We start from the raw sequence: 12593 nt of genomic DNA, 5'->3' as shown, positions 1-12593 counted from the left end.
CACATTTAAAACCTGTCGAACCTGAGAGTGACCTTGACTATAGAGATACTGACTTCTCAAGCAATAGGCATACGCACGTTTATGTGTAGCAGCCTAGCATTAGAAATCATGTGTTGTGTGAGCAGTCTAGCATTAGAAATCATGTGTTGTGTGAGCAGTCTAGCATTAGAAATCATGTGTTGTGTGAGCAGTCTAGCATTAGAAATCATGTGTTGTGTGAGCAGTCTAGCATTAGAAATCATGTGAGCAGCCTAGCATTAGAAATCATGTGATGTGTGGATGCCTAGCATTAGAAATCATGTGTTGTTTGAGCAGCCTAGCATTAGAAATCGTGTTGTGTGAGCAGCCTAGCAATAGAAATCATGTGTTGTGTGAGCAGCCTAGCATTAGAAATCATGTGAGCAGCCTAGCATTAGAAATCATGTGTTGTGTGAGCAGCCTAGCATTAGAAATCATGTGATGTGTGAGCAGCCTAGCATTAGAAATCATGTGATGTGTGAGCAGCCTAGCATTAGAAATCGTGTTGTGTGAGCAGCCTAGCATTAGAAATCATGTGTTGTGTGAGCAGCCTAGCATTAGAAATCATGTGTTGTGTGAGCAGCCTAGCATTAGAAATCATGTGTGAGCAGCCTAGCATTAGAAATCGTGTTGAGTGAGCAGCCTAGCATCAGAAATCATGTGTTGTGTGAGCAGCCTAGCATTAGAAATCATGTGTTGTGTAGCAGCCTAGCATTAGAAATCATGTGTTGTGTGAGCAGCCTAGCATTAGAAATCATGTGATGTGTAAGCAGCCTAGCATTAGACATTGTGTTGTGTGAGCAGCCTAGCATTAGAAATCATGTGTTGTGTGAGCAGCCTAGCATTAGAAATCATGTGATGTGTAAGCAGCCTAGCATTAGACATTGTGTTGTGTGAGCAGCCTAGCATTAGAAATCATGTGCACATTTATGTGAAGCAGGCTCTCAAAAATGAAGTCCGAGAAGTACAACGCATGTAGTTATTATACACACATCAAAACCTGCCTACAGTTCTAGTTCTGACTTTGACCTGTGACATGCTGAGTAAAGCCATCCTCTAATCAGACAAAACAGCACAAAGCCTGCAAGCAAATGTATTTTTCAGTCATCTGTTGTAAATTTGTGAGTACTATTTATAACTTTGTGAGTACTTACTTCATGATCCTTGCATACAGTTTGTGAGGGATTCCTGTGACTGTACTGACTATTTATAACTGTGAGTACTATTTATAACTTTGCGAGTACTTACTTCATGATCCTTGCATACAGTTTGTGAGGGATTCCTGTGAGGACCCCTGCTCCGTCTCCGGAGTCATTGTCACACCCACATGCCCCGCGGTGCTCCATACGCTCCAACATTGTCTGGGAGTCACGCAACACCTATAATCAGTACATAATCAAAAGGTATAATAAAACAACACCTATAATCAGTACATAATCAAAAGGTATAATAAAACAACACCTATAATCAGTACATAATCAAAAGGTATAATAAAACAACACCTATAATCAGTACATAATCAAAAGGTATAATAAAACAGATATTACAGGAAAGTCAGGACCGGGCTCAGGACCCATACATTATAACTAACAAACTACATATACATGTATATGAGATTATCCCGGAACAGTTATAAACAGGTGTAACGGCAGTGTGCCTTTTCTGGGGAAAAAATGTCAAGCCCCCTCCCTTTGAAAATCTTTCCAATTCACACATGAGAAATATAACAAGAATACATACAATAAATATATATGTGTAGATCAGATTTTCTGCAAGGTTTCAACGCTTTGTTATCTTTTAATACTCTTGTAAAATCTAGAGTACCAATTCAAGGAAATAATGTTATTTCAATGTGATATCTTTAAAAGTGCTTGAATTTTAACTCAAAATTACTCTAATTTGGTCATAGGCAAATCAAGGGGGAGAGGGGGGAGAGAATAGGATACAAGATATACATGTATTCCACATCGATGGCAGATCAATGTTTGGAAATTTAAGACATTAAAAAAAAAAATGCAAATATGAAGACAAAGCAATTCTGAGAAAAAACAAAATTATCATGTTAAGTTCAAGAAAAATGCACCAGATAAAACATGCATGGATGGAAGAAAAAATACGATCATGATGAAATATAGCATTTTACACGAGAACAAAAAAATAAAAACCCTGCAAGACTTGAACTCTTAAAAATAATTGATCAACAGTCTCACATGTTAAATGAACTCACAAGACAATTCATCAGCAGTCTCACATTTTGACCCACCGAGCTAAATGATTAACTCACGAGACAATTCATCAGCAGTCTCACATTTTGACCCACCGAGCTAAATGATTAACTCATGAGACAATTCATCAGCAGTGTCACATTTTGACCCACCGAGCTAAATGATTAACTCACAAGACAATTCATCAGCAGTCTCACATGTTAACACACACATTTGAATGAGCTCTCAGGGATTTTTTAGGGTCTGTAGATGGCCGAAATTCGACCCCATTCCCAATACTGAAAAGCTGGTGTTTTTGCCAAAATGATGCCTAAAGATTCCCAAATGATGGATGCTTTGATGAGAATATGCCATGAGGGGCCATCGAACCTCAGTGCCACTCTGTTGCAAAAAAATTGTGACAGTTTTTTCTCTGCCAAAGACTAGGAATTAAAGCTTGTTTAAGCCGCCACCTTGACAATAAAATATCAAATGGTTAACTTTTTGCTTGTTTTTTTTTTTATTCATTTCTTTGAAACAAATTTCCCAATTTCAATCAAATATCGCTATTTTTCCCCAAACTTGATGGCTCTGGCCCCTGGATTCAAGGGGTAAAAAAATCCCTGGCTCAAGAGAAATACATCAGCAGTCTAACGTCATATTTAACACACCGAGTTAAATGCATGGTTTAATAAATAATATGGAATATTTTATTGATATTTATTTATTTTTAATCTGTTTTGAAAATATGTCAGCCATTATGATAATTTGTTATTTGTCCTTAATATCAATATTCATTTTGTCAGCCCTTTGACAACAGTTTTTGCCTCAGGGCTAACAAATTGTGTATTGCCCCAACATAGCCACTCAATATTAAATCACAGTTTTATTTACATTATCTACTACATCATCTCTTTTTTGTTGTTTTTCCTCACATCGATTTTTACGAAATCTCACATGAATTGATTTTCTTTTTATTTGCTAAAAAACCACTCCACTATAAATTAATCGGATATAAATTTACCGTGCACACAAGTCCCACTTTTTTTACACGTTAACATCAATTGTTAAAGAAAAAGAAAATTTTGTCTGCAACTCTGTAAGATCAATTTTCCGATCCCTGAGGGAATGTGTGGGGTTGCTTTTGCTGATGGTTTAGAAAGATTGCCAAAAGCAGTCAAAACTAATTCACCACCAAACACCCTACGTCACTACATTAAGAATCATTCTCCAATTTGGCCCATACACAAACCAGAAATACAAGAGAAAAATCCATAATGGTGGGTGTTGTTTTGATGAAGTTCTGCATCCAAAATAGACATCAATTGTTTTATCAAAGTGATGTCATGTAAATTAGGTTTTGATCAAATGTTTTATTTAAGGACCGTGTGTGAAATCATTGGTAGACCGATGGACAAACTCTACAGAAAAGTCTGGTAGTGACTGATTTGTCTGTAGCGTGAATTATTGCAGTCTTATATATAGACAGTTACACATTTCTCTTTAATTGCTCTTTATTTTTTTTTCATTTTTATTTTTTGACATTCTTATGATTCTACATATAAAATTATTATTTGCCTCCATAAATTTACAATGCTTTTAGTAAATATCACCCCAGAATGAATAGCGTTATATTCAAGTGATAAATCTACCAGTATCTCAAATTATGATCAGAAAATTTTAGACAAATAAAGAATGCAATACAAATTAATTAAGGGTATCTGAAGATGCTTTTGTTGTTGGTCTATAGTAAGACAGGGCTATAGAATCTGAAATTGTGGTAGAGCAATTGTATATAGTACAGAAAAGAAAGTCTCACACACTGAAAGCCTGCCTTCTTCTGTTATTATATAAATGTACATTATAAGTTTTCTGAATGCAAGAGTCTGATAATAGCAGTATTAAAAGATACAAGATTCACTACCTCATTTGCCTGAAAATATGCCTCCCCTAGAGACATAAACAATATGAATGGAATTCACTGTCTGATGTAGATTAAATTTCTATTTATATCATTGACATACATTAAATCACTTTCAGAAACATCACTGCATGAGTCCATTTGAGGTCAGTGGGTACAGGTCTCTTAGATTGGAAAACTTTTTGACATTCATTTTAAATTGCAATGGCATTTATCTTTAATTGGGTGTGACAATCAAATTCCCTGGAGAAACTTCATTTTTGAGTAATGCTTTTCTTTCCTTTTTTTCATTTTTTCTTTCTTTCATATATATGTCTTGAGATATTACACACTGATCATGCCATGTAATGTAAGCATGCACACATCAGAAACCGATCCTCCCCAGCCTCAGACATTCGGGAGTGCATGAATGATGTCAAGTTCTGGCAGACATTCTTAATTCCTGTTGTTACCATGGTTACACAGTGACTAATTTGTCTGGGTGTCTCTAAAGTTTTGTTGAATTCCAAGGATTTTGGATCCTTGGAATTATGATATACAGACCAATATGTGTGGTCCCTTTTCTGTACACTTTCGTTAGCCAATATGACTTTGAACTTATGGAAACTTTGCAAGTCCAAGTTACTTCATCTGAGAATTGGTTAGTTTCAAGTTAATTTAATGTGCTGTAAATCAAAAGATTTGATAAATCACTTGTTAGTCGCCGTTTTGTTTGTTTAACATATAAAGTGAAAATTTGTGATGGCCAATCATCCTTTATCCAAGACAAAACAATAAATTTGGAGATAAAAAAAATTACAATTCATCAAGTAAACAGGTACATCCCGAGTTTTTGAAAACCATTAGACCTTCCGTCCTATCAGACAGTTTTGCAAAGGGACTGCGAAAACTTTCATCATTGCCAATCCTAACAACCATTTTGGGGGAGGGGGGGTATTCATTCTGGGAATTCTTATCTCATTTGCAACACGATTTGTTGCAGTCTATAACTGACTACAGTATTTCTGGTTTACATGTGCATCGATAGTTTCCAGGCGTGATGTCGAACTGGTAAACCAAATGGTTCACTAAGCTGGGCCCGTGCCCAGCTAAATAATCGGAAGACCTCAAATATTGAAGATATAGGAACAAGTTAATTAAGAGATGGGTACATAATACTACATATTATGTATTTGGAAAAAAAAATGGCCCATATATGGGTACCTTTCTGCAGCAGAGGGGAAAAGGCTCAGTCTAGGCTGGTTATATTGAAAGAGAAAATATAGGAAAACAATGACAGCTAGTTTATAGTTAATATTTGTATTTCAGCAATTCATTCATCCAATTAAACAACTGATATGGGCTTTTTTTCCTGGCAGGCCTTGGTGCCCTGCTTGTTGGTATTCTGATGTTCATATACACATGCATACAATTTTTCTTTTCTGGCCCAGAGATTCTATATCTTCCTCTCCTTTGACCTTCTAACTTGTAAAATTCATATCTCCCATATGACTTACTTACTGATGCACAATGTATGCATACCCTTCAACCCCCACCCCCCACCCCCGCTCTTTCCAAGTGACCTACTAATTTGTATATACTGACCTTATGTGATTTGAAGCCATTGATGTTGACCACAAATCCTACACCACAGGCATCACTCTCCAGGGTGGGGTCGTACAATCCTTGGGGGCCAGGCATTCCTGGAACATAGCCATCTAAAGTACGCATGCTTATTCAATAACTGCCGGTACTGTGCTGTAAAATACAAAACATGTACACCTAGAAAAGCCGTCGTTGTGTTAGTTTATACATAAATAGTCAGAATCCAACGTGTGATTGCATTAAACTGTCAGTTCATAATAGACAAAAACATATTTTCAGTGCATTTGGAGTGGAAATAAATCTTTTAAAATGTGCATTTCATTTGGGGATTATTTTTATTATTGGATTGTGAATATGCCAGTTTTCTGTATAACTATATATATATATATATATATATATATATCTATATATATATATATATATATATATATATATATATATATCATGAGACGATTGATTGAATTTGAATTTATTTTACCAAGGAAATCTAAATTAATTACCAATTTGTTTTAAGGGTTGTTTTTTTTTTTGGGGGGGGGGGGGTTGTTTATATATATATTTATTTATTTTTTTAATATATATATTTTTTATATACACTATGCAGTTTATGATCACATTTATTGATAATGACAACGTAATTCTGTGAGTGCTGTTGTCAAAAGTTAAGCGTTCGTGTTGTCAGTTTTTTAATCTGTCAATTTTTAAAAATATATTATATGTCAATTAATTTGCCTCCTATACTAATAGGGCTGTAACGAGTACCCTAAGTAATGGAAAACTGTGGGTTAATTTGTGTTTGGTTCCATTTTTACGGATTTTAGTTTGGATTTGGTTCTATAATTGAATCCTGATAACATGGCATCAAAATATTAAAGTGTGGTTATTTTTGATTTTCTGTCAAATGATGGCATCGTGGACAAAGCAATGATGGTATGCAGGATATGTCAGACATCATCAATGACAAAAATTTAAATCGAGAGCATGGAATGGAAACAATTAATTGTCAGTGCTGTTTTTAGTACAATGGATGTCAAATCAGAATTGAGGTGCAGGAGTAGTAACTGATGAGTACAGAGCAACTAAAAACAAATAAAGGTATTTGATTATAAATTGTATATCAAGATTGTTAAATACAAAGAGCATGGAGAGAGAGAGGGGGGGGGGGGGGGGGGGGGGGGGGAGTGCATGGCCATCCTAACTGACCCAACCTATACTTTTCACTTTTTTTTACCTCCTTTCTTTCAACATCACCTATTACTTTGAAAATCAAGGAGAACCCAAATTAGAATGTGAAATATCCAGACAATAAATCATAATAACTCTTGGTGTTAAACTGTGTTTTGAATGAAAACAAGATGTAGTCATTGAGTGACTACAGATGTATGGTGTTTGAATAGCTCGATTTCTAATATATCTATCAAGTACCTGCATGTTTTGTGCATGAAAATTTACTACTGCAAATTGAAATCAGTCATTGTCAGCTTAGTGGTCAGTCAGTTATCTACCAGTCTGTCTTCATCTGATAAGCTGGTCAATTGATCCTGGTCTGTCGGTCCATCATAACCCCGATCAGGCCGTGAACATAAGCTGATTATGTCTGTCACTGTATGCTGGTCAATCTATAGTAACTGGTCAATGTTAATGTGTTATCCTGGTCACAAACAGGATTCACACCAGCCAATCATGCATTAAAGACAAAATTTGGATTTTCATCAAATCAGACAGTGCTTAAAATTACCCCCACCCCCACCCCTCCAGGACTACACAAAATTGTTAATCCCATATAATAATGGCAATCCTCTATACACATAGTAACCAAGCCCTCTTCAATAGTTACCAACAGACTGTTACGTAATTTACCTTCCCTTAAATTTCCATAGATGTTTTAAAAAATCCCTTACTGCAATAACTTGGTATGCTTCAGAACTACACTTGATGTGAATTGCAGGTGCCCCTAAAATGTACAGGCCCGATAGCCAAAAACACTTTTTTGTTGAGGGGGAAGAATGGCATCTATCTTTTGATTTACTTTGCAAATATTAATCTGATCTTCATTCAAATCACCATGTGCTGCAGTAAAATTTGGTCAAGGACTAAAAAGAATTCACCTTTCGAAAAAGTAGGACTGCAGACAAGTGATGACCTTGTTTGACGGAAATTTATCTCAATACAGATTACAAACGATATTATGTGTAATACTCATCTTCACTAGGGTGTTCAGTCCTCTCTGTTTATGGAGGAGTGGAGTGGACTGAAACCCAGCTTGGTTAGTATAGTGAAGATGGTGCAATACAGTATTATATACACAGACAGGAATGCAAATACACACTCACCCATCAATGCTACTAAAAAGTCTCTGTGGGCTTCTAAAACTCTCATTTTAATTGCCCACTTGGTGACTGTAAAATTCTGATTGCATTTTGTTTCATTTTGAGTTCTGAGTCTTGTTCACTTTAAGTGAATTAATTACCATGATCAGATGCTGCCGTTCATGAATATATGACTAGTATGACCCCCACCATCTAAATCCAACATGGCACAAATTTTGACTGTTTTCATCACAAATTTTGGACAAATGGATTAAATAATTATATTAAGGATTTGTATTTTAAAACATTTCTAAATCCTATCATTTGTATAATAAATGTAGTTTTATATACAGAACCATGTAAAAGAACGTACATGAAAACATCGACAATCCAAAATGTTGTTCACTGGTTTGTTAAAAGCATAAATTGGTGGTATTCCAAGTGGATATATAAATATAAAATTAATATTTAAAGAACAATTCAATATGGATTGGCTAATTGTTTCCAATGTTCAGGAGGGCTCCTAAAGTTAAGACTTTATTGGAGTCCACTTGGCCCATAAAAATTTCAGTGAATCTTTATATCTTACAAAAGCAAAAATCTTGGCTTCAATTTGGATTAAAATAACTAATAGAAATCACTTCATGAATCATTTACTTTTCAATCACTTAGAACCTTAAAAGCCCAACCTAATGTCCCTCTCTCCATTTTGGTAAAACCAGTTTTATCAATACTTATGACTAGACTTTGAACATTGTCGTAATGCGTGTAGTTGTGGTTTAACTTATTAATACAATAAATAGGTCATAGGTCAGGCAGGTAGTACAAAGACTGGCCTACTGCCAAAATCAGGTCACCTGCAAAGGTACACAAGATTATCTGTTCATTGATAAAAAACGTAATCCTGTCAATGATTTGTTTATAGTTTAAGGACATTGACTTGATTTCGACATGCACATGCGCATACCCTAAGTCCAGCACCCATACCCTCCAAACTATTTCAAGACTCTTGTATGCAATGATGTTAACAACATATTGTATCATTTAACACTGCAAGCTCAAAAAATGGAAAAAAAAATATAAAAAAAATTATAAAAAAAAAAGAAAGAAATTGTGGGGCAATGCATAAGAAAGAATTTTGAACAATTTAAGCAATTAATTTTCTGGGTGAGAATTTTTAATAGGATATATGGGGCAGAATGAAAGTGTTGATTAGCTTATAAACATGTTCTGTTGACAGTGCATGAAGACATTTAAAGATAACGGAAGGAGAAAGTATCCACTTTATATGTCAGCCACTTTGGCATTCCTCATTGACAAATGTCCTGGTTTAAAGTTTGTGGTGAACTTTTCATCACTTAATGCCAACGACAGCATTACCTTGTAAATATTGACATGTATGCAGAAATCCTGTCATTAAACATCACAAAATTATACAATTAAATTGTACACTTGGAATCTTCTTCCAGAGTTAACTTGCAGGTGTGTAATTTCTTTAATTGACAAAGATTTTACAAAAATCCCACATTAACCATGCCTAGACTATACAGACTAGTTTTGATGTATGTGCAGTGTGTCACTCTGGAGTCAAAAGTTGAATACTTGCATAATATGATATGTATAGACACCACAATGAACAGAATTAATTAACACTTCTTTTCACGGTATCATTATTCACCAATACCGAAATTTCATCTGAAAAATTTCATTTACAATCATCTCTTTTTTATTTTTTATTTTTTTTTAATTTCTTTCGGCTGAGGAAAGTGGTATAAATATAGTTCTAACTGATGAGAACATTTGTGCTCTCTCTCTCTCTCTCTCTCTCTCTCCATGCCATGCTTGACCTTGGACTGCAGACACCTGAACAGCAATTGCATGTGCATCATTGTATATTAGAAGAAATAAAACACACACACACACACACACACACACACACATATATACAAAGTTAAAATTTAAATGAAAGCAATTTCATTAAAAAAAAACAACCATAGGTGTTGCATTTTGAATAGCTTAAAACTTATTCTTTAATCAATTATACAATGTAACTCAGACCTGAGGTTTTTAAATGAAAGTGCTTGCATGAGTTAAAACTTTAACTTTGTATGTTGTATGGGTGTTGGTTTGTTTTCTTTTTTCTTTTCTTTTAATATTTTATACCAGATGCTGCAATTTTTTTTCTGAATTTGGATACCTAGATGTACATGTATACATAATGTATATTTAACCTAGCTACTAAGTGTGTATGCAGTCCAACATGAACTAAATACAAAGTAATCTTTCATTAAAATTCATGGTCATTTCTAAAATGCCTCTCTTTAGCTCTCGCCTCCGACACTGAACGCGTCCTCTAAACTGTCCTTTGGTGTGAGGTCAGATGCTGCCTGGGGTCTCAAGATGGTCATCTAACATGTGGACCCCACATGAGCATTGTCTGTACATCTGTATTTCATATAAATATGTACCATACTATAGTCTGATCTTAATTGTGACTGTCTGTCAAGATTTGTTAGTGTGAGACTAAAAAATCTTATGCAACCTCTCTCTCTCTCTTTCATAATATGTAACCTCTGTGTGCAGGGTTCATATCTTAATTGTGACTGTCTGTCTTGATTAATTAGTGTGTGACTAAATGAATCTTATGCAACTTCTTTTCTTTTTTTTATAATGTGTGACCTCAGTATCCAGGGTTTGTTATGAAAGGGTACAAATCTTTGATCCATCCCTCACTATGTGAAACAGATTTCACAGCTACAAGTATGCAAACATTCCCTAGTTAAAAACAAACTTACTCGGACTTTACTGCTTTATAAAAAGAATGGCTTCCTTACTTTATAATTACATGACAAGCATTCAGTAAATATCAGAAAATAAAACAAGACTCAGAAAGCCAGCGGATGCTGTCCCCGACCTTGACACGTGCAGAAATAAATCATAAATACTCTATCAATACATGCATTCTTCAATTACAGTTATATGCCAATATGGTCAATTTCTGCTCCTCGGGTACCTTTTATTCATTCAAACCCATACATTTCCGAAACTATGAAGGCAACCATTTTTTTCAACACGAAACATGCTAGTACTGAGCTCCGCTTGGAAAGAGACGATGCACATGCATCGCACTTCCTTAGTGTTAGTGCCTTATTGATATTTGGGCACCCCTTCTTATCGCTCGCTTGAAGAAAGTAAAATGATTGCCTACCTTAATTTGATTCGTGCTAACGTTAATTCACGGTTGTATAACTTCTGATTCGATGCCCACTCAACAAACCCAAATACACATTCGTCTCACGGAGCTGAGTCGTCTGTTTTCATCTGCCTGACATGTGTTATTCTCGTGCAAACCGCGCTCTGATTGGTTAAAGATTTTTTCTTGCAAGTAAAACCTGAAAGGGTCGAATGGAATATTTCCGAAGTATTTTTTCCCCCTCCTATGTGACCACAGTCCTGAACTAGTGACCCCTTAATATTAGGGGTGGTTGGTATATACTCCTACTGTTATAATATTAGCTAGGGTGGTATGGTATTTACCCCTACTGTTATAACATTAAGGTGGTATGGTATATACCCCTACTGTTGTAATTAATATTAGGGTGGTATGGTATATACCCCTACTGTTATAACATTAGGGTGGTATGGTATATACCCCTACTGTTGTAATTAATATTAGGGTGGTATGGTATATACCCCTACTGTTATAATATTAGGGTGGTATGGTATATACCCCTACTGTTATAATATTAGGGTGGTATGGTATATACTCCTACTGTTATAATATTAGGGTGGTATGGTATATACTCCTACTGTTATAATATTAGGGTGGTATGGTATATACTCCTACTGTTATAATATTAGGGTGGTATGGTATATACCCCTACTGTTGTAATTAATATTAGGGTGGTATGGTATATACCCCTACTGTTATAATATTAGGGTGGTATGATATATACCCTTACTGTTATAATATTAGGGTGGTATGGTATATACCCCTACTGTTATAATATTAGGGTGGTATGGTATATACTCCTACTGTTATGATATTAGGGTGGTATGGTATATACCCCTACTGTTATAATATTAGGGTGGTATGGTATATACTCCTACTGTTATGATATTAGGGTGGTATGGTATATACTCCTACTGTTATGATATTAGGGTGGTATGGTATATATCCCTACTGTTATAATATTAGGGTGGTATGGTATATACTCCTACTGTTATGATATTAGGGTGGTATGGTATATACCCCTACTGTTATAATATTAGGGTGGTATGGTATATACTCCTACTGTTATAATATTAGGGTGGTATGGTATATACCCCTACTGTTATAATATTAGGGTGGTATGGTATATACTCCTACTGTTATAATATTAGGGTGGTATGGTATATACCCCTACTGTTATAATATTAGGGTGGTATGGTATATATCCCTACTGTTATAATATTAGGGTGGTATGGTATATACCCCTACTGTTATAATATTAGGGTGGTATGGTATATACCCCTACTGTTATAATATTAGCTAGGGTGGTATGCTATTTATACCCC

General features: G+C 35.2%; 1 protein-coding gene across 2 annotated transcripts in view; it reads right to left on the bottom strand.

The window, feature by feature from the left end:
* The window catches only part of LOC125673905 (uncharacterized), a 57697-nt gene extending 46309 nt beyond the window's left edge, over positions 1–11388 (bottom strand). The window contains exons 1-3 of one of the 2 annotated variants that reach the window (XM_048910830.2): positions 11245–11388; positions 5728–5880; positions 1267–1397 (exon numbers count right to left, since the gene is read on the bottom strand). In XM_048910830.2, coding sequence (XP_048766787.2) covers positions 1267–1397; positions 5728–5853 — 257 coding nt within the window. In that variant the 5' untranslated portion in view covers positions 5854–5880; positions 11245–11388. Of the gene's footprint in view, positions 1–1172; positions 1207–1266; positions 1398–5727; positions 5881–11244 lie in introns of those variants that run through there. The other variant, XM_056159264.1, reaches the window with a different exon arrangement.
* Positions 11389–12593: the final 1205 nt, after the last annotated feature.

The sequence above is a fragment of the Ostrea edulis genome, chromosome 3 (genome assembly GCF_947568905.1).
Source record: "Ostrea edulis chromosome 3, xbOstEdul1.1, whole genome shotgun sequence".
In the NCBI taxonomy this organism is placed as follows: domain Eukaryota; kingdom Metazoa; phylum Mollusca; class Bivalvia; order Ostreida; family Ostreidae; genus Ostrea; species Ostrea edulis.
The sequence above is the reverse complement of the archived record's forward strand: the minus strand, read 5'-3'. Positions and strand labels throughout refer to the sequence as shown.